This window comes from Scyliorhinus canicula, unplaced genomic scaffold (genome assembly GCF_902713615.1).
Source record: "Scyliorhinus canicula unplaced genomic scaffold, sScyCan1.1, whole genome shotgun sequence".
NCBI lineage: Eukaryota > Metazoa > Chordata > Chondrichthyes > Carcharhiniformes > Scyliorhinidae > Scyliorhinus > Scyliorhinus canicula.
In genome coordinates this window covers 3,834,725-3,862,718 of record NW_024055654.1, presented here as the reverse complement: position 1 = coordinate 3,862,718, position 27,994 = coordinate 3,834,725, and the positions used below count along the sequence as shown (strand labels likewise).

General features: G+C 48.7%; 1 protein-coding gene across 4 annotated transcripts; it reads left to right on the top strand.

The window, feature by feature from the left end:
• The first annotated feature begins 6,974 nt into the window (after positions 1 to 6,974).
• LOC119960555 (BTB/POZ domain-containing protein 17-like) lies at positions 6,975 to 27,722 on the top strand. Of its 4 annotated transcripts, none has more exons than XR_005459449.1 (3): positions 6,975 to 7,051; positions 8,528 to 10,029; positions 26,567 to 27,722. XR_005459449.1 is itself a non-coding variant. In XM_038788210.1 (3 exons), exon 3 carries the CDS (start codon positions 13,718 to 13,720, stop codon positions 15,029 to 15,031), a length of 1,314 nt encoding a protein of 437 aa, XP_038644138.1. In that variant the 5' UTR covers positions 6,975 to 7,051; positions 8,528 to 10,029; positions 13,695 to 13,717; the 3' UTR covers positions 15,032 to 15,478. The 4 variants fall into 4 exon arrangements, 2 of the variants coding, with proteins under 2 accessions (XP_038644138.1, XP_038644137.1); XR_005459448.1 differs by having other exon boundaries at positions 8,528 to 10,263; XM_038788210.1 differs by lacking the exon at positions 26,567 to 27,722 and adding an exon at positions 13,695 to 15,478.
• The last annotated feature ends 272 nt before the right edge of the window (positions 27,723 to 27,994 follow it).

Genomic DNA, 27,994 nt, shown 5'->3' with positions numbered 1-27,994 from the left:
GGGACTGGGTTCAGGATCTCTCTGTGGGACTGGGTTCAGGATCTCTCTGTGGGACTGGGTTCAGGATCTCTCTCTGGGACTGGGTTCAGGATCTCTCTGTGGGACTGGGTTCAGGATCTCTCTCTGGGACTGCGTTCAGGATCTCTCTGTGGGACTGGGTTCAGGATCTCTCTGTGGGACTGGGTTCAGGATCTCTCTGTGGGACTGGGTTCAGGATCTCACTGTGGGACTGGGTTCAGGGTCTCTCTGTGGGACTAGGTTCAGGATCTCTCTGTGGGACTGGGTTCAGGATCTCTCTGTGGGACTGGGTTCAGGATCTCTCTGTGGGACTGGGTTCAGGATCTCCCTGTGGGGCTGGGTTCAGGATCTCTCTGTGGGACTGGGTTCAGGATCTCTGTGGGGCTGGGTTCAGGATCTCTCTGTGGGACTGGGTTCAGGGTCTCTCTTTGGGACTGGGTTCAGGATCTCTCTGTGGGACTGGGTTCAGGATCTCTCTGTGGGACTGGGTTCAGGATCTCTCTGTGGGACTGGGTTCAGGATCTCTGTGGGACTGGGTTCAGGATCTCTCTGTGGGACTGGGTTCAGGATCTCTCTGTGGGACTGGGTTCAGGATGTCTGTGTGGGACTGGGTTCAGGATCTCTCTGTGGGACTGGGTTCAGGATCTCACTGTGCGACTGGGTTCAGGGTCTCTCTGTGGGACTGGGTTCAGGATCTCTCTGTGGGACTGGGTTCAGGATCTCTGTGGGACTGGGTTCAGGATCTCTGTGGGACTGGGTTCAGGATGTCTCTGTGGGACTGGGTTCAGGATCTCTCTGTGGGACTGGGTTCAGGAACTCTCTGTGGGACTGGGTTCAGGATCTCTGTGGGACTGGGTTCAGGATCTCTCTGTGGGACTGGGTTCAGGATCTCTCTGTGGGACTGGGTTCAGGATCTCTCTGTGGGACTGGGTTCAGGATCTCTGTGGGACTGGGTTCAGGATTTCTGTGGGACTGGGTTCAGGATCTCTCTGTGGGACTGGGTTCAGGATTTCTGTGGGACTGGGTTCAGGATCTCTCTGTGGGACTGGGTTCAGGATCTCTCTGTGGGACTGGGTTCAGGATCTCTGTGGGACTGGGTTCAGGATCTCTCTGTGGGACTGGGTTCAGGATCTCACTGTGGGACTGGGTTCAGGGTCTCTCTGTGGGACTGGGTTCAGGATCTCTCTGTGGGACTGGGTTCAGGATCTCTGTGGGACTGGGTTCAGGATCTCTGTGGGACTGGGTTCAGGATCTCTGTGGGACTGGGTTCAGGATCTCTGTGGGACTGGGTTCAGGGTGTCTCTGTGGGACTGGGTTCAGGATCTCTCTGTGGGACTGGGTTCAGGATCTCACTGTGGGACTGGGTTCAGGGTCTCTCTGTGGGACTGGGTTCAGGATCTCTGTGGGACTGGGTTCAGGATCTCACTGTGGGACTGGGTTCAGGGTCTCTCTGTGGGACTGGGTTCAGGATTTCTCTGTGGTGCTGGGTTCAGGATATCTCTGTGGGACTGGGTTCAGGATCTCTCTGTGGGACTGGGTTCAGGATCTCTGTGGGGCTGGTTTCAGGATCTCTCTGTGGGACTGGGTTCAGGATCTCTCTGTGGGACTGGGTTCAGGATCTCTCTGTGGGCCTGGGTTCAGGATCTCTCTGTGGGACTGGGTTCAGGATCTCTCTGTGGGACTGGGTTCAGGATCTCTGTGGGACTGGGTTCAGGGTCTCTCTGTGGGACTGGGTTCAGGATCTCTCTGTGGGACTGGGTTCAGGATCACTCTGTGGGACTGGGTTCAGGATCTCTGGGACTGGGTTCAGGATCTCTCTGTGGGACTGGGTTCAGGATCTCTCTGTGTGACTGGGTTCAGGATCTCTGTGGGACTGGGTTCAGGATCTCTCTGTGGGACTGGGTTCAGGATTTCTGTGGGACTGGGTTCAGGATCTCTCTGTGGGACTGGGTTCAGGATCTCTGTGGGACTGGGTTCAGGATCTCTGTGGGACTGGGTTCAGGATCTCTGTGGGACTGGGTTCAGGATGTCTCTGTGGGACTGGGTTCAGGATCTCTCTGTGGGACTGGGTTCAGGATCTCACTGTGGGACTGGGTTCAGGATCTCTGTGGGACTGGGTTCAGGATCTCTCTGTGGGACTGGGTTCAGGATCTCTGTGGGACTGGGTTCAGGATCTCTGTGGGACTGGGTTCAGGATGTCTCTGTGGGACTGGGTTCAGGGTCTCTGTGGGACTGGGTTCAGGATCTCTCTGTGGGACTGGGTTCAGGATCTCTGTGGGACTGGGTTCAGGATCTCTGTGGGACTGGGTTCAGGATCTCTCTGTGGGACTGGGTTCATGATCTCTCTGTGGGACTGGGTTCAGGATCTCTCTGTGGGACTGGGTTCAGGATCTCTGTGGGACTGGGTTCAGGATCTCTCTGTGGGACTGGGTTCAGGATCACTCTGTGGGACTGGGTTCAGGATCTCTGGGACTGGGTTCAGGATCTCTGTGGGACTGGGTTCAGGATCTCTCTGTGGGACTGGGTTCAGGATCTCTGTGGGACTGGGTTCAGGATCTCTCTGTGGGACTGGGTTCAGGATCTCTGTGGGACTGGGTTCAGGATCTCTCTGTGGGACTGGGTTCAGGATCTCTCTGTGGGACTGTGTTCAGGATCTCTCTGTGGGACTGCGTTCAGGATCTCTCTGTGGGACTGGGTTCAGGATCTCTCTGTGGGACTGGGTTCAGGATCTCTCTGTGGGACTGGGTTCAGGATCTCTCTGTGGGACTGGGTTCAGGATCTCTGGGACTGGGTTCAGGATCTCTGTGGGACTGGGTTCAGGATCTCTCTGTTGGACTGGGTTCAGGATCTCTCTGTTGGACTGGGTTTAGGATCTCTCTGTGGGACTGGGTTCAGGATCTCTCTGTTGGACTGGGTTTAGGATCTCTCTGTGGGACTGGGTTCAGGATCTCTCTGTGGGACTGGGTTCAGGACCTCTCTGTGGGACTGAGTTCAGGATCTCTCTGTGGGACTGGGTTCAGGATCTCTGTGGGACTGGGTTCAGGATCTATCTGTGGGACTGGGCTCATGGTTTCTGTGGGACTGGGTTCAGGATCTCTCTGTGGGACTGGGTTCAGGATCTCTGTGGGACTGGGTTCAGGATCTCTGTGGGACTGGGTTCAGGTGAACTCCATGTCCAGCAGTTCACTCACTCTGGGGAGAGACCATTCACCTGTTCCACGTGCGGGAAGGGATTTGTTCAGTAATCCCACCTCAATACACATCAACTTAGTCATACCTTTCAAAATTCTGAGCGTGAGCAGGGGTTTAAAAGCAAAACGTACCTACTGACACACAACATTCACACCGTTGAAAGGCTGTTCACCTGCTCCATGTGTGGGAAGGGATTCACTGAGTCTTTTCACCTAGTGACACGCTAGCGAATTCCCAGTGATTACAGAGGTTGTATTCTCTGTTATTGCTGCTGTTATGGAGGCGCTGTGGTTAGCACTACTGCCTCACGGCGCCCCGGACCCAGGTTCGATCCCGGCCCTGGATCACTGTCGATGTGGAGTATGCACGTTCTCCCCAGGCTGGCGTAGGTCTCACCCCCACAACCCAAAGATGTGCAGAGTAGATGGATTGGCCACGCTAAATTGCCCCTTAATTCGAAAAACTTTTTTAAAAAGAAAAAATATTGCTGCTGTTAACCACACCCAGGAATGAACCATGGTCATTCTGACAGTTGCTGTTTGATTTTGCGAATGTTAATAATCCCTGAAACTTGGCTGGAATTTAATATTCTGGATAAATGTCAAATAAATCAGCTTTGTTTTAAACACATTGTTGTAGATTTTTATCTTTCCCACCTGAGTGTTGAACATCACCTGTCTGGAGCTCAGAAAGGACAATCTGGGGGAGGATCACACGGCAGGAACAGAACTTCAGCCTGGACACAGTCCTTCAGGGTCACACTGAGAGGGACAAATGACACTTTGGTCTTTCTCATCTCTCTTCACCGACAGCAAAGTCCCCGTGTGGGTTAATCCTGAGGGGTGTAAGAAATGTGTCCCATGTGTCTTCCATGGTTCAGAGCTACTAGACACGGAACAGAAGCACCTTTACAACTGTGTTCAGAGTCAGGAAGAACAATGGTGAATGCTGGAAACGTGCTGTCAAATCTGAGATTGGTGTAAAACTGGGATCTGTCCCTGACTGAGAGTGAAACGGCAGCTTTAAGTTTCCAGATTTAAAATGACTATGGTAGTTATATTATGTGTCATTTTATGATAGGTGCTAACTCATTTAAATTATGATGTGGAGATGCCGGCGTTTAAATTAAACATTTAAATTAAACAGGTTATCCACTTTGGTAGCAGAAAACAGGAAAGCAGATTATTATCTCAATGGCTATAAATTGAGAGAAGAGAATGAGCAACGAGACCTGGGTGTCCTCAAACACCAGTCGCTGAAGGTAAGCCTGCGGGTGTAGCTGACAGTAAAGAAGGCAAATTGTATGTTGGCCTTCATAGCGAGAGGATTTGTGTCCAGGAGCAGAGATGTCTTGCTGTAGTTCTACATGACCCAGGTGAGGCCACATCTGGAATGCTGTGTGCAATTTTGGTCTCCTTATCTGAGGAAGGATGTTCTTGCTCTGATGTGATTTTAAGGGGGTCTTGAGGAAAATCTTTTTTATTCAGAGGGTGGTGATGGTCTGAAATGTACTACCTGGGAGAGTGGTAGAGGCGGGTTGCCTCGCATCCTTTATAAAGTGCCTGGATGGGCACTTGGCCCGTCATAACATTCAAGACTATGGGCCAAGTGCTGGCAAATGGAATTAGGTAGACAGGTCAGGTGTTTGCACGTATTGGGGCAGTCTCGATGGGCCAAAGGCCTCTTCTCTGCTACATTATTCTGTGATTCTTTGAAGGGAGTGCAGCAAAGATTTACTAGACTTATTCCTGGGATGGTGGGACTGACAATGAGGAGAGATTGAGTTGGCTAGGATTGAATTTTGAAGAATGAGGTGGGATGTCACAGAAATTTATATAATTCTAACAGAACTAGACTAGGTAATCGCAGGAAGAATGTTCGTGATGGCCGGGGTGTCCAGAACCAGAGGTCGTAGTCTAAGAATACAGGGTAAACCATTTTGGACTGAAATGAGGAGACATTTCGAAATTTCTTCACCCATAGAGTGGTAAGCATGTAGAATTCCCTACCACAGGAAGCAGTTGAGGTCAGAACATTGTATGTTTTAAAAAAAAAAAAATTTTTATTCAAATTTTTGCAGAATATCAACAACAAAAAGACAGAAAATAAAAATTTACAAAGAACAGAAAGAACAGTCCCCCCCCCCCCCCTCCCCCAGTGCATACACAGCGGAAGAGGTAAACTAACACCCATCATTCCCCCAAAACATCTGCCCGTCCCTTCAATAGACAGGACAGAACCCCCCCCCCCCCCCCCCCCCAGCGTATACACTGAAGAGGAAATGTATTAATGCCCGACATTGGCACAAAACAACTATGCCTGTCCCTTTAGTACAAAACAACAAAACATCCCCCCCCCCCCCAGAACATTGTATGTTTTCAAGAAGGAATTAGATATAGCTCCCGTGGCTAAAGGGATCAAAGGATACAGGAACAAAGCGACTGAGTTAGATGTTTGGCCATCATCATATTGAATGGTGGAGCAGGCTCGATGGACCAAATGGATTTCTCCTGCTCCTATTTTCTCTGTTTCGATGTGCATGATAGATAGAATGGATAGATAGTATGCGCATGTCTGAGTGGAGCTGCTGCTTCTCATCAGCAATAACACAAATCTTCCTCTCTCAAAGTTAGGCACAGTAGCACAGTAGTTAGCACTGCTGATTCACAGCGCCAGGGACCCAGGTTTGATTCCCAACTTGGGTCACTGTCTGTGTGAAGTCTGCACATTCTCCCAGTGTCTGGGTGGGTTTCTTCCGGGTGCTAAGGTTTTGTCCCACAAGTCCCAAAATACGTGCTGTTATGTGAATTGGACGTTCTGAATTCTCCCTCAGTGTACCCGAACAGGCGCCGGAGTGTGACCAGGGGATTTTCACAGTAACTTCATTGCAGTGTTAATGTAAGCCTACTTTGACAATAATAAAAATTATTATTAGTTCTTTGATTCTCCAATCAAGTGATTTGAATGGAACCATTCAGAGATTTTCCATCCAGGGTGAAACAACAGGCTATGTAACCATGTGCTCTGTAAAACCTGACATCTACACAGCAAGATCCCACTTCTCTTGGAACAACATAAAGTGGCTGCTGCTTTCCCTTCCTCCTCACTATTATCCTTAGATCACAAATTCCATGTGTGCATAATCCCATTTTTGGCCTACATTTTGGTCTTACCAAGAGATAGCAATGGGATACCAGCTATCACAGGGATCAGTTCTGAAATCATTTAACTCCAGGTTTTTCCATCTGCAATGGCAGGATTTGAACCTGGAACCGCAGAGCCATCTAGTAAACCAGGTCTCTGACAGGGACATATTTTATCTCGAGTTGCAGGAATCTGTCTTTCTGGTTTACCAGTCCAGTGATAATACCACTGAGCCACTGTCGCCGTGCCAGTTTATTTATTGAAACCAGGGGCTCTCCCTGTGACATGTGCTGTCTACCCAGTTAATTCTTCAACTCAGCCTTCAATTGTTTGTGAGTTGCTTCAGATTTCCACGTTTCAGTGACAAATGTTGAAATGTTTGCTCCAGACCCACAGGGTTTCATCTGTTTAAAGCCACAAACAGGAAGGTCCAGTTTTCTCCTGGAGTTTGAGACAAATCAGCTTCAAAATGAAGCAGAGTTTCAGCCAATGAGGGAGATCCGGGCTCAGCCCCGCCCCTCATTCAGTCTGATTGGCTGGAGGACCAGCCCCTCCCGCTCGGTCCTCCACACTCTTTCTATTGGTCGCGACCTTCCTTCAATCAGCTGGGTATGGTGATGCAGAGCATGCGCAGTGTGGTTACTGAAGGTGGCTGTTGGGTTGGAATCAGCAGTGATTTCAATTGAGAAATCACCCGGTAAGGAGGGAGCGGTGGAATTGGCGCCTGGGTTGGAAGGCTTTATAAACACTGAATAGAGGCGCCGAACGCCGAATATGAAACTCCCGGTACCCCGTTTGCACCGATCGGGTCGCATTCGTGGTTCCGATGAAAGGCCCGAATCGATGGCCGCCATTTTGAAACGGGGCGCTATACAACAGGGCGCATGCGCGGGCGCCATCTTTATTGTGGGCACCATGAAGGAGGGCGCATGTGCGGGCGCCATCTTTATTGAGGGCGTATGCAGAGGGAGCAACCCCCGGAGATCCAGGTTGCCCCACGCCGCCAGAAAGGGACATATTGCAGGAATTTGCCTCAGTGACATTGATTGCACATGTGGTTAGCACTGCTGCCTCACAGCGCCGGGGATGGGGATTCAATTCCGGCTGGAGTGACTGTGCGGAGTCTGCACGTTCTCGCCGTGTCTGCGCGGGTTTCCTCCGGGTGCTTTGGTTTCCTCCCACAGTCCAAAGATGTGCAAGTTAGGTGGATTGGTCATGCTTAGTTGCTTTTGGTGTTCAAATGGTGGATGGGGGTAGGGCGGGGGAAGTGGGCCTCTTTCAGAGGGAAGGTTCACAGTTTAAATTTGTTCACCTAAATGTAGAGTCCAGAAGGCTGGAATGCGCCGAACCGGAAGATGAAGTGTTGTTCCTCCAGTTGGTATTGGGCACAGCTGAAGCATTGCAGCAGGCCAAAGGCACAGGAGCAAGGTGGTGAGTTAAATGGCAACTGACAGGAAGGCTGTGGACTGAGCAAAGGTGTTCCACAAACCTGTCAACCAGTCAGCATTTAGTCTCCCCAGTGTAGAGGAGACCACATTGGGGAGCAGCACATGCAGTAGATTAAATTGAAGGAGCTGCAATGAAACGCTGCTTCAGCTGAAAGGAGAAACTTGGACAGGGAGGAAGTCATGGGATGGGTACTGCACCTTCTGCGAATGCATTGAAGGAAATGCAGTAAGGAGTTGAGGGAGATGGAGGAGTGAACCAGGGTGTCACAGAGGTAGCGGTCCCTGCAGAATGCTGACTGGGGTGGTGAGTAGATCTGTTTCATGGTGGCATCGTGCTGGATTTGGCAGAAATTGCAGATAATTATCCTTTGAATGCGGAGGCTGGTGGGGTGAAAAGGGACGACAAAGGGGCAAACTTGTCACTCATATTCCTATTAATGGCAAAGCAGTCCTGATGGAGCGAGTGGCCTACTTCTGCTCCTCTTTCCTGTGATCTCTGAGTCCAGGACAGGAGGTAGTCAGCATGGATCTGTCCATCAGCTTGAATCAGCACCTTCAGGAGAATTGCGAGTGTATATATTGCAGGGGGGAAGCGAGGGAAACCGTATGGTCTGGAGATTTGCAGATTTTGAAGATTGAGGGAGGAAAGATGTTCCACAGAAAATAGAATTGTTCTGCATTTCTATCCTGTTCTCACGAATGAATTTTGTAAATTCCTTTCACAGGATATTAGAAGTGAGGATTTGCAGACAGAAATCTCAAACCAAACATCCTGACAAGATCTGACAGTTACTCGATTCATCAGGACATGAATATCATCGGCTGTTGCATCTAGAATGAAAAATGTTTGTCTGTTCTGTCTGCTTCAAAGGGTTTCAAACATCAGTGTGACTGGAAAAGCACCGAGATACACCCACAGCCGAGTGAGTGTTCCAATGTACTGACTGGAAAAAGCTTCAACCAGTTACACAGCCTCAAAATCATCACACCATTCACAGCGGGGAGAGACCTCATACGTGACGAGGCTTCGACCGATGGTCCAACCTGGAGACACAGCCACCGATATGGAGAAACCGTGGAAATGTGGGGACTGTGGGAAGGGATTCCGTGCTCCCTGTGAGCTGGAAACCCATCGGCGCAGTCACAGCGGAGAGAGGCCGTTCTCCTGTTCAGTGTGTGGGAAAGGATTAATTGATTCATCAACCCTGCAGAGGCACCAACGACTTCACACTGGGGAGAGGCCATTCTCCTGCCCTGAGTGTGGGAAGGGATTCAGTGATTCATACAACCTGCTGACACACCAGCGGGTTCACACTGGGGAGAGGCCGTTCTCCTGCCCTGAGTGTGGGAAGGGATTTGCACGGTCATCCGCCTTGCGGAATCACCAGAGATTCCACACAGGTCAGGGGTTGTTCACCTGCTCCGAGTGCGGGAAGGAGTTCATTCACTCATCCCTCCTGGTGAAACACCAACACATTCACACCGGGGAGAGACCATTCACCTGCTCGGAGTGTGGGAAGGGATTCACTCAGTTATCGAGCCTGGTGAGACACCGTCACATTCACACTGGGGAGAAACCATTCACCTGCTCCATGTGTGGAAAGCGATTCACTCAGTCATCTGGTCTGTTGCAACAACAAGGCACCCAAAGCAATGAGACACATTTTAAATGCTCTGACTGTGGGAGCTGTTTTCTAAGCCCTGCACTGATGGACCATCAGGTAGACATTCACACTGAGGAGAGACCGTTCAGCTGCTGTCACTGCACAAAGAGATTTAGAATGTCGTACGATCTACTGAGACATCAGAGAATTCACACCGGGGAGAAGCCATTCACCTGCTCAGTATGTGGGAAAGGATTTGGTGATTCATCCAACCTACAGAGACACCAGCGAGTTCACACTGGGGAGAAGCCATTCACCTGCACTGAGTGTGGGAAAGGATTCACTCAGTCATCCCACTTACAGACACACAAGCGCATTCACAATGGGGAGAGGCCATTCATCTGCTGCATGTGTGGGAAGGGATTCAGCGATTTATCCAACTTGCTGAGACATCAGCGAGTTCACAATGGAGAGATTAATTCACCTGCTCTGTGTGTGCGAAAGGATTCACTTGTTCATCCAGCCTGCTGAGACACCAAGGCAGTCACACCGGTTATAGAGACTTTTTCGATGGTTTTGCCAATGTACCACGCCTCGGGACATCCTTTCCTGCAGCGTATGAGGTAGGTAACGTTGGCCAAGTCGCACAAGAATGTACCGTGTACCTGGTGGGTGGTGTTCGCACGTGTAATGGTGGTATCCATGTCGATGATCTGACACGTCGTGCAGAGGTTGTGACCATGCAGGTGCTGTGACAGCAGATGAACGGACATTGCGCGACAATCACCAGGCAGGAATGTTCCCTTCCAGTCGGGGAACACTTCAGCAGTCAAGGGCATTCAGCCTCTGATCTCCGGGTAAGTGTTCTCCAAGGCAGCCTTCAGGATGTGCGACAACGCAGAATCGCTGATCAGAAAGTAATAGCCAATTTCCGCACACGGGTACGGCCTCAACTGGGACCCTGGATTCATGTTGCATTACATTCACCTCCCGCCATCTGGCCTGGGCTTGCAAAATTCTACCAACTGTCCTGGCTTGAGACAATTCACACCTCTTTAACCTGTGATTATCCTTCTCTCCAGTTGCACCGTCTGGACCTATAAAGACTTAATTACCTGCAAAGTCTCTAATTCAAAGTATCACTTTGCATCATTGACTTTGTCTATATATGTGGTTGTGGAATTCACCTCTTCTTTCACGTGAGGAAGGAGCAGTGCTCCGAAAGCTAGTGATTGGAAACAAATCTGTTGGACTTTAACCTGGTGTTGTAAGACTTTTTACTGTGCTCACCCCAGTCCAACGTCGGCATCTCCACATCTTGTTTTAAGAGGAAGCTCTAAGAAATATGTCCACTAATTTTGAACTTCCCCAGATATTTACCCTATTGAGTATTATTATTTATTTTTCCAATTGGGTGTCAGACACCCAGTGTGAGGATTTTGGAGTCAGTGGAGAGGGTCAAGAGAAGTGATGTTGAGGGAGAGCTGGGTGTTAAACCCACTTCACTGATCCAGATTCTGCTCTTCCCTCCTCCTTTGGCTTGGTAAACATTTTGTTTTGTCTAATATTGCCCACCTGTGATGTCCCTCGGGAGTTTTTCTTTCTATCTTTAAGTTTGTTTCTGAGGGTTTGATGGTGGTGGCTCCTGTGTGGGAGGGGTGGAATTTATTGTTCCCGACCACAGAAATCTCGTCAGAACCAGGAAGTGAAAGTGAGGAGCTAAAGATTCCTGCCTGCTCTAATAGAGTGTCGTTCGTTCAAACGTTTAAATCATTGGTGAGAACTCTGACTTTACTGCAGCATTTTACTGCAATACAGGTATGGAGTAGGAGAAGCAGAGATAGTGGAAGAGACCGGGATAGAGAGATACAGAGAGCTGGAGAGACAGACAGGAAAGAGAGAGAAGCACAGCGAGGGAGGTATGGAGGGCGGCATGGTGGTTAGCACTGCTGCCGTACAGCTACAGGGCCTCGGGTGACTGTCTGTGTGGAGTTAGCAGTTTCTCCCCGTGTGTGCGTGGGTTTCCTCCGGGTGCTCCAGTTTCCTCCCACAGTCCAAAGATGTGCAGGTTAGGTGATTGGCCATGATAAATTGATCCTTAGAGTCCAAAGGGTTAGGTTGGGTTACAGGGATAGGGTGGCAGCCTGGGCTGAAGTACGGTGTTCTTTCCAAGGGCCGGTACAGACTCAGTGGGCCGAATGGCCTTCTGCACTGTAGGAGAGATTGACGCCTCTTCTTCAGTGAGTCTGGATTTTTATTTGAAACATTCCCATGAATCTGTGCTGCACCTTCCAAGGCCAATATATATTCTTCCTGTGTTGTGATGCCTGGGACTGAGCACAGCCTCCAGATGGGTAGAACCAGATCTCTATCACTGAAACACAAGGTCAACCTATTTGTAATCCAGTTCCCTCCAGGTAAAGGCCAACAATCCATTATCTTGTGACATTATTTTTCTATCTGTTGAGCAGATTTGGATGCTTAACTTTTTCTGCTTATCCGCGCCTCGTTTCCCAGCATTCAGATTGGAATTCCGTCCACTAAAGATTGGTCCATTCCCTTAACCTGCAACAATGCCCCTTTGTAACTTTCTCCCAGCTTCTGATTCCATCTACATTCTGTTTTTAAATTTATCTAATTCTTTTTGTCCAATTAAGGGGAAATTTAGCGTGGCCAATCCACCTGCCCTGCACATCTTTGGGTTGTAGGGGTGAGACCCACGCAGACATGGGGAGAATGGGGAAACTGCACACGGACAGTGACCCAGGGTCGGGATCGAACCCCGGTCCTCACTGCCGTAAGCAGCAGTGCTAACACTGCGCCACCATGCGGCCGCTTCTTATCCTATCTCCATTACTTATTTTTACGCCCTCGTAGTCTGATCAGCAAACTTAGAAATATGGTCTTTAGTCTTTCATCCAGGGTAGCACGGTGGCACAGCGGTTAGCACTGCTGCCTCATGGCACCAAGGACCTGGATTCAGTCACGGCCCCGGGTCACTGTCTGTGTAAAGCTTGCCCATTCTTCCCGTGTCTGCGTGGATCTCACCCCCGTAACCCAAAAATGATGTGCAAGGTAGATGATTTGGATATGCTAAAGTGCCCCTTAATTGGAAAAAAAAAGAATTGGGTATTCTAAATTTATATTAAAAATAGTCTTTTACCCAACTTGTTCATAAATGTGGTGAGTGTCTGAGACCCCAGTACAGATCCCTGGCTGAAGGCTGGGGTGAGGGTGTCTGAGACCCCAGTCCAGATCCCTGGCTGGGGTGAGTGTGTCTGAGACCCCAGTACAGATCCCTGGCTGAAGACTGGGGTGAGGGTGTCTGAGACCCCAGTACAGATCCCTGGCTGAAGGCTGGGGTGAGGGTGTCTGAGACCCCTGTACAGATCCCTGGCTGAAGGCTGGGGTGAGGGTGTCTGAGACCCCAGTACAGATCCCTGGCTGAAGGCTGGGGTGAGGGTGTCTGAGACCCCAGTACAGATCCCTGGCTGAAGGCTGGGGTGAGGGTGTCTGAGACCCCAGTACAGATCCCTGGCTGAAGGCTGGGGTGAGGGTGTCTGAGACCCCAGTACAGATCCCTGGCTGAAGGCTGGGGTGAGGGTGTCTGAGACCCCAGTACAGATCCCTGGCTGAAGGCTGGGGTGAGGGTGTCTGAGACCCCAGTACAGATCCCTGGCTGAAGGCTGGGGTGAGAGTGTCTGAGACCCCAGTACAGATCCCTGGCTGAAGGCTGGGGTGAGGGTGTCCGAGACCCCAGTACAGATCCCTGGCTGAAGGCTGGGGTGAGGGTGTCTGAGACCCCAGTACAGATCCCTGGCTGAAGGCCGGGGTGAGGGTGTCTGTGACCCCAGTACAGATCCCTGGCTGAAGGCTGGGGTGAGGGTGTCTGAGACCCCAGTACAGATCCCTGGCTGAAGGCTGGGGTGAGGGTGTCTGAGACCCCAGTACAGATCCCTGGCTGAAGGCTGGGGTGAGGGTGTCTGAGACCCCAGTACAGATCCCTGGCTGAAGGCTGGGGTGAGAGTGTCTGAGACCCCAGTACAGATCCCTGGCTGAAGGCTGGGGTGAGGGTGTCCGAGACCCCAGTACAGATCCCTGGCTGAAGGCTGGGGTGAGGGTGTCTGAGACCCCAGTACAGATCCCTGGCTGAAGGCTGGGGTGAGGGTGTCTGAGACCCCAGTACAGATCCCTGGCTGAAGGCTGGGGTGAGGAGGCTCCGTTAGTCACATTCTGCTCTCCATTGGTTCCCATTATCCCTGCTCACTGTCTCCTTGCTCCTGGTTAGTTAGGGCTGAACTTCACTGACAGATGATGGATGTCACTGGGCCATTGGAGAGTCTCGATCACCAGACCAGCTTTGTTAATACCCTCTCTGCCCTGTTCAACAAGGAGGATTTCAGCGACACCAAACTGATTGTGAACAAAAAGCTCACACTGAACGCCCACAAGTTCATCCTGGTCGTGCGCAGCGACGTCTTCAGGACCTTGTTGGACACTGAGCGTTGGTTGGATGCTAAAGACCAGACTGTCCACCTCACTGAGGAAGAGGACTGCCTGGATCACTTCCAGGATTTCCTGAGGTATCTCTACAACAGGAGTGTCACCCTCAGCACCGTGAATGTGCTTCCCCTTCACCTTCTGTCAGAAAAGTACAACGTCCAGGAGCTGAGAGAAAGCTGCCAGCAGTTCATGTTGGCCAATGTGGCTGCCCTGGGCTCCTCCAACCGCGCCATCACATGGCAGAGATATGCCAAGCTGACTGGCCTGACCCAACTGGAAGAGAAATGCCTCCGGTTTATAGCCTGGAACATTGGCACCATCATAAAGTCCCCAGGCTGGACATCGATGGAACCCCACCAACTCTCTGCTCTCCTCCAAAGTTCTGACCTGGTTGTGGAAGATGAAGTGGTCCTTTTCCAAGCCCTGGTGAGTTGGCTGTCCCTTCATCCTGCCCATACTGTAGAAATGCTGCAGCACATTCGCTACCCTATGATGCCCCCAGAGAAACTGTATGATCTCCAAGCCAGAGGAAGCCTGCCCGATGCAATCTCTACCTATCTGCACCGGGAGAGCTTGCTGGTCTACCAAGTGCACCTTTTACCTACGGATGCCATCAGCCAACACCATGATATTACCACCATCCCATTTACCATGAGGCTGTATACGTCAGAAAGTTTCAGCCACGCCTGGGACATCAAAGGATATGACAATATGGGTAAAACATCTATTCCGGCATCATTATCGAGCAGCAATTTCAAACTGAAGACTCAGTGGTCTGTTACCTTTTCCCCAAAAGGTCAAAGGACCTTAATCAAGCGGCTAAATGTCAATTGCATGAATTTTGATAATGTTTGGCAGGACGATGACTTTTCCACTCTCTCTGCCTTGGTGAGCAATTGTGACCCAGCTGGTAAGACACATTCTCACAAGCTGAGCATTCTGCTTTACCGATGTGTCAATGGCGTGTGGTTTGTGAATGACACGAAGAGCCTAGAGGTTCCGCACTCCAGGAACGCCCAGATCAAGGATCTGATCCCCTTGTCGGAGCGGGAGAAATACGTCAGCAATGACACAATGAAGCTGCATCTTATTGGACAAACCATCTGGGAGAAATGTCAGTAGATCCAGGCGAGATTGAATTGAGGTCTTTCGCTCATGAAGGGTTTTGATGGAGCGGATGGGGAGAAATTTCCAACCAGCCAGAACCAGAGGATGTACAGATTTCAGATCATCTGCAAAGGAGCAAGAGGCCGGATGAGGAGGTGTTTATTTCAGGCAGCAGTTTTGATCTGGTTGGTGTGCACTGCCTGACTGGGTCACTACTTTCAATAATTACTTCCAAAAAGCAATTGGATACATACTCACAGTGGCAAAATTAGAGGTATAGGAAAAGTGCCCTGGAGTGGGATGAACTGGAGAACTATTTCAAAGAGACAACACAGATATGATGGGTCAAATGGTCTTGTTTTGTGTTAAATGATTCTACAAATCTCTCATCTCTCCACATAACTGAACCCTTGTCTCCTGGTACTTTTCAAATAAAACTAATATCTCCGATTGTGCACAAACCCATTATTGTTTACTAATTATTTTCACAATTTATTTTTCAGCATTTAAAACTTAATTCTAACTGTAATTGCAGATCATTAAAAAAAATAATTCTGACATTATTACATGACACAGATTTAGTTTACCAGGCCCTGTCTTTGTTATTACTACTGAAGACCATGTTTCCATTTTATTACACAGGGCTCCGTCTTAGTTATTATGATACTAGACTCTGCATTGTTTTATATTACAATTCCTCAGGTTAATACTTCAATAGAACACATCTGGACCGGATGGACTACACCCCAGGGTTCTGAAAGAGATAGCCGAGGAGATTGTCAAGGCATTGGTGGTGATCTTTCAGGAATCACTGGAGGCAGGGAGGGTCCCAGAGGACTGGAAAATGGCTAATGTAACACCGCTGTTTAAGAAGGGAGGGAGGCAGAAGACTGTCTATGTGACGTTTAGATATTCTCCCCGTGCCTGCATGGGTTTTCTCCGGGTGCTCCGGTTTCCTCCCATAGTCCAAAGGTGTGCAGGTTTGGTGGATTGGCCATGCTAAATTTCCCTTAAGTGTCCAAAAGATTAGGTGGGGTTACGGGGACTGGGCGGGAGAGTGGGCCTAGGTAGGGCTCTTCCCAAGTGTCAGTGCAGACTCAATGGGCCGAATGGCCTCCTGCACTGTAGAGATTCTATGATTCAATTACCTGACCGTTACACACAAACTAAAACTAATTATTAAACATGGCTTTGCCGACAGCTCCACAGTCCAGTCAGTAACAAGCTGACATGGTCATACTCAGTGAATCACACCTTATTGCTGATGTTTCATTCACACAAGGAGCAGGTACAGACCATTCGGCCCCTCGAGTCGGCTCTGCCATTTAATCAGATTGTGGCTGATCTCATAATAACCTCAAACCTGCATCCTGCCTACCTCCCTGCCGCCCCCCCCCCCCCCCCCCCCCCCCCCCAGCCCCCGATAACCTATCACCACCTTACTGACCAAGAATCCAAAAATCTGCCTGAGAAATATTCGCAGACTCGGCTTCCACAGCCCTTTGAGGAAGAGACGCACGATCCTCAGAGCGAAAAAATCTTCTCATCTCCGTTTTAAATGAGCGACAGGTTATGTTTTAACTGTGATCCCTAGTTCTGGATTCTCCAACAACATGACATATCCTCTCCACATCCACCCTGTCAATACCCCTCAGGATCTTATATGTTTCAATCAAGTCGCCTCTCAAGGAGACTCTTCTAAACCCCAGGGGGTACAATCCTAATCTGCCCAACCTTTCCTGAGAATATAACCCATCCAGTCCTAGTATTAGTCTAGTAAACCTTCTCTGAACCGCATCCAACACATTTACATCCTTAAATAAGGAGACCAATACTATACTCAGTATTCGAGATGTGGTTTCACAAGGAGGCCGATACTGTACTCAGTATTGGAGATGTAGTTTCACAAGGAGACCAATACTTTTTTTAAAATTTAGATTACCCAATTATATTTTCCAATTAAGGGGCAATTTAGCGTGGCCAATCCACCTACTCTGCACATTTTTGGGTTGTGGGGGCGAAACCCACGCAGACACGGGGAGAATGTGCAAACTCCACACGGACAGTGACCCAGAGCCGGGATCGTACCTGGGACCTCAGTGCCGTGAGGCGGTTGTGCTAACCACTAGGCCACCGTGCTGCCCTTAGGAGACCAATACTGTACTCAGTATTGGAGATGTGGTCTCACAAGGAGGCCGATACTGTACTCAGTATTGGAGATGTAGTTTCACAAGGAGGCCGATACTGTACTCCGTATTGGAGATGTAGTTTCACAAGGAGATCAATACTGTACTCAGTATTGGAGATGTAGTTTCACAAGGAGATCAATACTGTACTCAGTATTGGAGATGTAGTTTCACAAGGAGGCCGATACTGTACTCAGTATTGGAGATGTAGTTTCACAAGGAGATCAATACTGTACTCAGTATTGGAGATGTGGTCTCACAAGGAGGCCGATACTGTACTCAGTATTGGAGATGTAGTTTCACAAGGAGGCCGATACTGTACTCAGTATTGGAGATGTAGTTTCACAAGGAGGCCGATACTGTACTCAGTATTGGAGATGTAGTTTCACAAGGTGATCAATACTATACTCAGTATTGGAGATGTAGTTTCACAAGGAGATCAATACTGTACTCAGTATTGGAGATGTAGTTTCACAAGGAGACCAATACTGTACTCAGTATTGGAGATGTAGTTTCACAAGGAGATCAATACTGTACTCAGTATTGGAGATGTGGTCTCACAAGGTGGCCGATACTGTACTCGGTATTGGAGATGTAGTTTCACAAGGAGGCTGATACTGTACTCAGTATTGGAGATGTAGTTTCACAAGGAGGCCGATACTGTACTCAGTATTGGAGATGTAGTTTCACAAGGAGATCAATACTATACTCAGTATTGGAGATGTAGTTTCACAAGGAGGCCGATACTGTACTCAGTATTGGAGATGTAGTTTCACAAGGAGGCCGATACTGTACTCAGTATTGGAGATATAGTTTCACAAGGAGATCAATACTATACTCAGTATTGGAGATGTAGTTTCACAAGGAGGCCGATACTGTACTCAGTTTTCGAGATGTGGTCTCACAAGGAGACCAATACTGTACTCCGTTTTCGAGATGTGGTTTCACTCGTGCTCTGGGTAACTGAAGCACAACCTCCCTATTTATGTAATCAATTCCCCCATCACAATAAAGGGCAATATTCTGTTAGCTTTCCCAATTACCTGCTGTGTCTGCTTATCTATATCAACGATTTGGATGAGAATGTACAAGGCATGATCAGTAAGTTTGCAGATGACACTAAAATAGGTGGTATTGTCGACAGTGAGGAAGGTTATTAGAAATTGTAGCAGGATCTTGGTCAGCTGGGGAAGTAGGCCGAGAAATGGCAAATGCAGTTCAATACAGATCAGTGTGAGGAGTTGCATTTCAGAAAGTCAAATCAAGGTAGGAATTTCACAGTGAATGGTAGGGCATTCCGGTGTATCATGGAACAGAGGGATCTTGGAGTTCAGGCGCACGGTTCTCTAAAGGTGGAGTCACAGGTAGATAGGGCAGTGAAGAAGGCTTTTGGCATGCTGGCCTTCATCAGTCAGGGCACTGAGTATACAAGTTGGGAAGTTATGTTGCAATTGTACAGGACGTTGGTGAGGTCGCACCTGGAGTGTGGTGTTCAGTTCTGGTCGCCTTGCTGTAGGAAAGATGTTATTAAACTGGAGAGAGTGCAGAAGAGATTTACAAGGATGTTGCCAGGACTCAAGGGACTGAGTTATAGATGGACAGGCCAGGACCTTTTTCTTTGGAGTGTAGGAGACTGAGCGATGATCTTAGAGGTGTATAAGATCATGAGAGGCATGGATAAGGTGAATGCACTCAGCCTTTTCTCAGGGTTGGGGAATTGAGAACTAGAGGGCACAGGTTTAAGTTAATAGTGGAAAGAATTAATGGGAATCTGAGGAGCAACTTTTTTATACAGAGTGGTACGTATGTGGAATGAGCTACCGGAGAAAGTGGTTGAGGCAGGGACATTGACAACATTGAAAAGGCATATACGTGGATCGGGACGATTAAGAGAGATATGGGCCAAATGCAGGCAAAGGGGTGAGCTTAGATGGGCTTGCATGGACCAGTTTGGGCCGAAGGGCCTGTCTCCGTGCCATAGATTCTATGATACCCAGATTTCTCTGCAACTCGAGATCTGCACTCTCTCACCATTTAGATAATGTGCTTCTCTTTTATTCTTCGTGTCAAAATGTCCGGTCCCACCAGCAGGTCAGACCAGAGTAGAGATAGCAGCACGGAAGTATACAGTGTGAGAGATGGTCCTGGGTGTCCTCATTTTCAGTAAGGCGTTTGATAAGGTTCCCCACGGTAGGCTATTGCAGAAAATAAGGAAGTATGGAATTGAAGGTGATTTAGCGGTTTGGATCAGTAATTGGCTAGCTGAAAGAAGACAGAGGGTGGTGGTGGTTGATGGCAAATGTTCATCCTGGAGTTCAGTTACTAGTGGTGTACCGCAAGGATCTGTTTTGGGGCCACTGCTGTTTGTCATTTTTATAAATGACCTGGAAGAGGGTGTAGAAGGATGGGTTAGTAAATTTGCAGATGACACGAAGGTCGGTGGAGTTGTGGATAGTGCTGAAGGATGTTATAGGATACAGAGGGACATAGATAGGCTGCAGAGCTGGGCTGAGAGGTGGCAGATGGAGTTTAATGCGGAAAAGTGTGAGGTGGTTCACTTTGGAAGGAGTAACAGGAATGCAGAGTACTGGGCTAATGGCAAGATTCTTGGTAGTGTAGATGAACAGAGAGATCTCGGCATCCAGGTACATAAATCCCTGAAAGTTGCCACCCAGGTTAATAGGGCTGTTAAGAAGGCATATGGTGTGCTAGCCTTTATAAGCAGGGGGATTGAGTTTCGGAACCACAAGGTCATGCTGAAGCTGTACATAACTCTGGTGCGGCCACACCTGGAGTACTGCGTGCAGTTCTGGTCACCACATTATAGGAAGGATGTGGAAGCTTTGGAAAGGGTTCAGAGGAGATTTACTAGGATGTTGCCTGGTATGGAGGGAAGGTCTTACGAGGAAAGGCTCAGGGAATTGAGGTTGTTTTCGTTAGAGAGGAGAAGGCTGAGAGGTGACTTAATAGAGACATATAGTCAGAGGGTTAGATAGGGTGGACAGTGAGAGTCTTTTTCCTCGGATGGTGATGACCAACACGAGGGGACATAGCTTTAAATTGAGGGGTGAGAGATATAGGACAGATGTCAGAGGCAGTTTCTTTACTCAGAGAGTAGTAGGGGTGTCCGCCCTGCCTGCAATAGTAGTAGACTCGCCAACTTTAAGGGCATTTAAGTGGTCACTGGATAGACATATGGATGAAAATGGAATAGTGTAGGTCAGATAGGCTTCAGATGGTTTCACAGGTCGGCGCAACATCGAGGGCCGAAGGGCCCGTACTGCGCTGTAGTGTTCTATGTTCTATGTTCAACATTGATGCTGAGCCCCATGAAATCAAATGGTGTCGGGTCAAACATGGGCAAGGAAATCTCATGCTGATTACTGCCCTCCTTCAGCCACCGAATCAATACTCCTCCATGTTGAACATTACTTGGAATAAGCACTGAGGGGATGGGCGAGGGAGGGGGTGGGCATTCAAGGTACTGTGGGTGCGGGAATGCCCATCACCAAGACTCGCTTGGTACCACCATTGAGCTGTCTGTCCTGAAGGAGGTCTCGCTGCTGGACTGGGTGTGCAGCAGGTAGTGAGGGAACCAAGCAGGATAAATACACTTGACCTCATCCTCACCAACCTACCGGTCACAGATTCACCTGTGCATATTATATTGGGACCACTGTGCGGTCCGTGTCTATTTTCAGGTCAGCAAACTGTAACTATTGGAGTGTTGCAGGGATCAGTGCCGGGGCCAAAACCATTTCCAACCAATATCAATGATGTGGATGAAGGAACCAACTGTGTTTGCGCCAAACTTCTTGTTGATACAGAGATTGGTAGGAGGGCAAGTTGGTTAAGGAGGATACAAAGAGTCTGAAAAGGGTCAGATATGTTCAAGTGACTGGACGTTAACTTTAGCAGATGGAGTAAATGTGGGAAAATGTGAGGATGTCCATTTGGCAGCAAGAATAGAAAAAACAGAACATTATTTAAATGGAGAGAGAGTGCATAATGATGCTGGACGGAGTGGACTGGGTGTCCCAAAATAATCCCAGAAAGGTAACATGCAGGAACGGCGAGTAATTAGGAAGGTTTTTCTGTCAGGGGGCTGGAATATAAAATATAGCCTCCATAGTCCTGCCTATCACTGTGCTAAATGGGATAGATTCAGGACAGATCTAAATGAAACTGGGCATCCATGAGGTGCTGTGAGCCATCAGCAGCACAATATTCAAACACAATCTGTAACCTCACAGGCTGGCATATCCCTCACTCTACCATTGTCATCAAGCCAAGGGACTAACCCTGATTCACCATAGAGGGGAGGAGAACATGTCAGGAGCAGCACCAGGTTTCCCTAAAACACATTCCAATCTGCTGACCTGACAACAGGAGACTATAAGCTTGCTAAACAGCGGAAGCAGCATGCTCTAGGCAGGGCTAAGCGATCTCACACACAGAGGTTCAGATCAAAGCTGCAGTCCTGCTACATCTATATGGTGGTGAATAATTAAACAAATCACAGAAGGAGGAGGCCCCACAAACATCACCATCCTCGGTGATTGGGGAGACAAGTACATCAGTATAAATGACTGGGTTTGTGTTTAGTAATCCTGGGTTTGTTACCAATACCTCCCCTGGATGACAAAGCTAAGACAGACACACTGGAAGCGATGGAGAGCTGGGACATGGCTGTGAGAGTAACTGACGGTGTGAGAACTGAAATAGTCTGGAGTTAGAAAGGAGGAAAAGCCACAAAAATGCAGCAGTCAGTAACAGGACATCAATTCATCTCCTCTTATCCTGGAGAAATTAAGGTCTCGATTGTGTGTCTGAAACAATATTAGTTCATTTGACATTGATCCAGAGGAATAAACTCCAGCCCAGTTATTGGGATTAACATCAGTAAAAGCAAACTCCAACTGTCAGAATAAACAAGGTTCAGTCCTGGATGTGACTAACAGCAGCAATAACAGCAGAATCACAGCCCTGCAGACACTTGTCAACCTGTTGCTGTGTCAGATGAACTTCTCATCCTCAAAGAAGGTGAACCATCTCACCCCGGTGTGAGTGTGCTGGTGCGTCAGCAGGTGGGATGAGCGAGTGAATCCCTTCCCACAGTCCGAGCAGGTGAACGGTCTCTCCCCAGTGTGAACCCGCTGATGTCTGAGCAGAACACTTGTGGTTTTAAAGCTCTTTTCACATTCAGAACATTTGAAAGGTTTCTTATCCGAGTGAACAAGTTTATGTGATCTGAGGCTAGTTAAATAAATGGATCCTTTTCCACATAAGGAGCAGGTGAATGACCTCTCCCCAGTGTGAAATCGCTGGTGTTTCTGGAGGCCAGATAACTGAGTAAATCCTTTCCCACACACTGTACATCTGAACGGCCTCTCCTCATTGTGAACTCGCTGGTGTATCAGCAGATCACTTGTGGTTTTATAACTCTTCTCACATTCAGTACATTTGAAAGGTCTGTTATCACTGTGAACCAGTCTGTGAGTAGCGAGGTGGGGATGATCGTGTGAATCCTTTCCCACACACGGAGCAGGTGACTGGTCTCTCCCCAGTGTGAGTGCGTTCGTGTTCAATGAGATTCTGTGATCGTTTGACTAGCTTCCCACAGTGAGAGCAGCTGAACTGTCTCTCAGTGCGAACAACCTGCTGCGTGACCAGGTCCTCGGAGCTTTTAGAGTTGTTATCACAGTCTGACTGGTTAAACAGCCTCTCATCAATGTGAACTTGCTGGTGGGTCCGCAGGTGGGATGACTGAATGAATCCCTTCTCACACACGGAGCAGGTGAACGGCCTCTCTCCAGTGTGACTGCGTCGATGCATTTCCAGCAGGGATGGGTAATTGAATCCCTTCCCACAGTCCCCACATTTCCACGGTTTCTCCGTGGTGTCAGTATTGTTGTGTCTGTCCAGTTTGGATGATCAGTGGAAACCTCGTCCACACACAGAACACGTGTTTCTCCTGGCAGTGAATGGTGTGATTTATTTTCAGGCTGTGTAACTGGTTAAAGCTCTTTCCACAGTCAGTTCACTGAAACTCTCACTCGGGTGTGTGTGTGTCTCGGTGCTTTTCCAGTCACACTGATGTTTGAACTCTTTTCCCACGGACAGAACAGACAAACATTTCTCCTTCCACATTCAAAGACCATGGTATTCAGGTGCTCATGAATTGAGTGACTCTGTCAGATCTCGATATGATGTTTGGTTTGAGTTTCCCATCTGCAAATCATCGTCCTCTTGTACCTTGTAAAAGACATCGACAGTGTCAGTATTACCGTTAGTACAGGATAGAAATTTAGAACTGACAATTCCAGTTTCTATGATTTTTTTCTCTCTCTTGTTTCCCCAAACTTAGAACATAGAACAGGGGGGGGGGGGGGGGGGCCTCACGGTAGCATGGTGGTTAGCATCAATGCTTCACAGCTCCAGGGTCCCAGGTTCGATTCCCGGCTGGGTCACTGTCTGTGTGGAGTCTGCACGTCCTCCCCGTGTGTGCGTGGGTTTCCTCCGGGTGCTCCGGTTTCCTCCCACAGTCCAAAGATGTGCGGGTTAGGTGGATTGGCCATGCTAAATTGCCCATAGTGTAAGGTTAATGGGGAGATTGTTGGGTTACGGGTATACAGGTTACGTGGGTTTAAGTAGGGTGATCATTGCTCGGCACAACATCGAGGGCCGAAGGGCCTGTTCTGTGCTGTACTGTTCTATGTTCTAGTACAGCACAGAACAGGCCCTTCGGCCCTCAATGTTGTGCCGAGCCATGATCACCCTACTCAAACCCACATATCCACCCTATACCCGTAACCCAACAACCCCCCCTTAACCTTACTTTTATTAGGACACTACGGGCAATTTAGCATGGCCAATCCACCTAACCCGCACATCTTTGGACTGTGGGAGGAAACCGGAGCACCCGGAGGAAACCCACGCACACACGGGAGGACGTGCAGACTCCACACAGACAGTGACCCAGCCAGGAATCGAACCTGGGACCCTGGAGCTGTGAAGCATTTATGCTAACCACCATGCTACCCTGCTGCCCATCATTGTGGTCCAATCAAACGTCCTTCTCAACTAAACCAGAATGTTGTTTCCAGTGTCTATGAGACATTCTGTACCCTGAGCTGTCCACCAGTGTGGAAGGTCTCAAGTGTTCCAGTAGACACCGCACGCCCCCTCTCCCGGACCACCCAGGGATTGACAAGACCACAGAAGAGGAACCGACAGCCAGAGCTACCCCTTGCCACTCTGTAAATTGCTGTTTTAATCAGGCCCAAGAGCAGGTCCAGGAGCAGATCCTGTGACTTATTCAGTCCCTCCACACTGGGCAGGCACTGATTCGGAGTGTGGGGTTGAAGTGTAAACCAAATGGAGAAGCAGTTCCTTCAGGTAACTATACAGGGGCTATATAGCTGATTTAGCTCAGTGGGCTAGATAGCTAGTTTGTGATGCAGAATAAGGCCAACAGCATGGGTTCAATTCTCGTACCAGCTTACCCAAACAGACGCCGGAATGTGGCAACTAGGGCTAGGGGCTTTTCATAGAAACTTCATACTTGTGACAATAAAAGGTTATTATTATTAGGGGCTGTAACCTTTGACTGAAAATAAATATGAGGCCCAAATTGAGAAGCATTGCTGTCTCACGGTGCCAAAGACCCGGCCCCGGGTCACTGTCCGTGTGACGTTTACAAATATTCCCCATGTCTGCGTATGTCTCCCCCCACAACCCAAAAGGGGAGCTGAATTCGCCACGGTATATTGCCCCTTAATTGGAATAAAAGAACTGATGCTTTAAATTCATTTTTTTTAAATAAAATTATATGACCCAAATACCCGTCTAGGCCGCGAACATCATGCCCAACCCGAAAGTGGGAAATATGTTTTAAAACGTGCTGTCCTGGATTTTTTCAGACCCGGACACTAGGACCCGGTGAGAACAGAAACCTGAAGCTCCGCCTACTGCGTCTTAAGGCCACAGCGCATGCGCTCCGCGCTGAACCAGAATGGCGACCGTTATCCATAAGCTGTGCCTGGGGGGAAAAGCCCAGAACTGGAAACGCGGGACTTGCAGAGTCTCATTCGGGGTTTGAGGCCCTCACCAGGTGTTTAGAAACCCTCCCTATCCAGATCCGTCCCCATCGCTCCCTCAGAGTTTCCGCATCCTTCCCGCTGCAGAGACGACAAAAGAGCGACTCTGCCCATCGCCATTACTTACACTGCGCATGCTCCCATACTGGGCGATACTGCGCCTGCGCGGTACATTGCTCTGGTGTGAATAGGGGACAGTCACTACCGCGGGGAATGCTGGGTACAAACTCGCCATCGAAAATACTAAAACCAACGTGAAAGTGCTGGAAAATCAGCAGGTCTGGCAGCATGTGGAGAGGAAAGAGCTGTGATGTGGATATTGGGGGAAAATGGGAAATTTATAAAATTAGGAACCAAGTAATACATAAACCCATGTGTACAGACCCTTCATTATCCATCAGAAAGATGGAGTGATGATGTGGAGATGCCGGTGTGGGACTGGGGTGAGCATAGTAAGAAGTCTGACAACACCAGGTTAAAGTCCAACAGGTTTCAAACACTAGCTTTCGGAGTACTGCTCCTTCCTCAGGTGTTTATACAGGGGCTTATATAGCTGGTTCAGCTCAGTGTGCTAGATAGCTGGTTTGTGGTGCAAAATAAGGCCAACAGCGTGGGTTCAATTCCCGTAAGATGGAGTGGTAATTGATGGAGAATTTCAAATTCCCCAAAGTATTCCAAAGCAGCAGCAATGACAGAGTCCAATGCAAACGCAGAAGGTGGGGTGACTTGAGTGAAGCATTTCGGTGGTGCAATGGTTAGCACTATTGCACAACCCAAAGATGTGCAGGCTAGGTGGATTGGCCACGCTAAATTGCCCCTTAATTGGAAAAACTGAATTGGGTACTCTAAATTTATTTTTTTTAAATTTAAATTTAAAAATGTGGTGTAGGAGCACTCACGGTGCTGTTAGGGAGAATTCCAGGAATTTCCTGGAGGAATGGCAATATATCTCCTTGCCTTGTCAGGGTGGTGAGTGGCTTGGAGGGAAGTTTCCAGGTGGTGTTTTTCCCCAAGTGTCTGCTGCCCTTATCCTTCTCGGTGGCAGTGGTCATGGATTTTATTTTATTGCAGGTTTGATATAGATTTTTTTTTTAAATCTTTGGAAGGACGTTAGTGAACATTTGGAACAATTCCAGCAACTTGCTTACCACTTCACCTTAGTTCCAACCCCACAATTTACCAGATGTGTTCAGCTGAATTTCACAACTTGTTTTTGTGGCTTGTTTCTCATGTTTTCCTCTTTCTGTTTTCAATTAATTTTTCAGGGTATTAGAAGATGAGAAATTTCAGACAATCATAAATCAAAGACCACGTCAAGATCTGACCCAGTCACTTGATTCTTCAGGATGAAAAAAATGAAATGAAAATAGCTTATTGTCACAAGTAGGCTTCAAATGAAGTTACTGTGAAAAGCCCCTAGTCGCCACATTCCGGCGCATGTTCGGGGAGGCTGGTACGGGAATTGAACCGTGCTGCTGGCCTGCCTTGGTCTTCTTTAAAAGCCAGCTATTTAGCCCAGTGTGCTAAACAAGCCCCTAAACAACACTAAAGGGCACCTCCGGGATTTGAACACGGGACCTCTCGCAAGCTTCAACACTGAAAAGCCCGAAGCGGGAATCATATCCCTAAACCAACAAGCCACTTTCTGAATATCTGAATATCATCAGCTTTTGAACATGGAAGGAAAAAGCACTGTTCACAGTGGGGTAAAACTGCATCTGTGTTGTGTGTGTGGACAAGGTTTCAACCGTTCATCTGGCCCGATGAGACACAAGCGCAGTCACAACGGGGAAAGACCGTATAAATGTGGAGACTGTGGAAGAGGATTCAATTACCCAGTTGGCCTGGAAAGTCACCGACACACTCACACTGGAGAGAGACCTTTCACCTGCTCAGTGTGTGGGAAGGGATTCACTCAGTTGGCTGGCCTGTTGATACACCAGCGCATTCACAGCAGGGAGAGGCAGTTCACCTGCTCCTAATGTGGAAAGGGATTTACTCAGTCATCGGCCCTGCTGATACATTGGCACATTCACACAGGGGAGAGGCCGGTCACCTGCTCTGTGTGTGGGAAGGGAAGCACTGATTTCTCTGCTCTGCAGAAACACCAGCAAGTTCACACCAACAAGAGAGAGTTTAATTGATTACACTGATTGTGGAAAGAGTTTTAAAAGACCACGCATACTGAGGGAGCACCAGTACATTCACACCAGTTCCACACCGTTCAGCTGCTCTCACTGCCGGAAGGGGTTCAGGACATCTTTCCACCTTGTGGCACATGAGCACATTCACACTGGAGACAGGCCATTCACCTGCTCTGAATGTGGGAAGGGATTTAATCGATCATCCAACCTGCAGAAACACCAACGTGCTCACAGTGATGAGAGACCGTTTAAATGCCCAGACTGCAGGAAGTGTTATAAAAGTTCTTTTTTTTTAAATTTAGTGTACCCAATTATTTTTTCCAATTAAGGGGCAATTTAGCGTGGCCAATCCACCTTCTCTGCACATCTTTTGGGTTGTGGGGGCGAAACCCATGCAGACGGGGAGAATGTGCAAACTCCACACGGACAGTGACCCAGAGCCGGGATTGAACCTGGGACGTCAGCGCCGTGAGGCGGTTGTGCTAACCACTAGGCCACCGTGCTGCTCCGTTATAAAAGTTCTGAGGAATTGCGGCGGCATCAACGTGT

Bases quoted from the DNA above. Each gene is read 5' to 3' on its own strand.
- LOC119960555 (XM_038788210.1), top strand. From the start codon at position 13,718: ATGATGGATGTCACTGGGCCATTGGAGAGTCTCGATCACCAGACCAGC.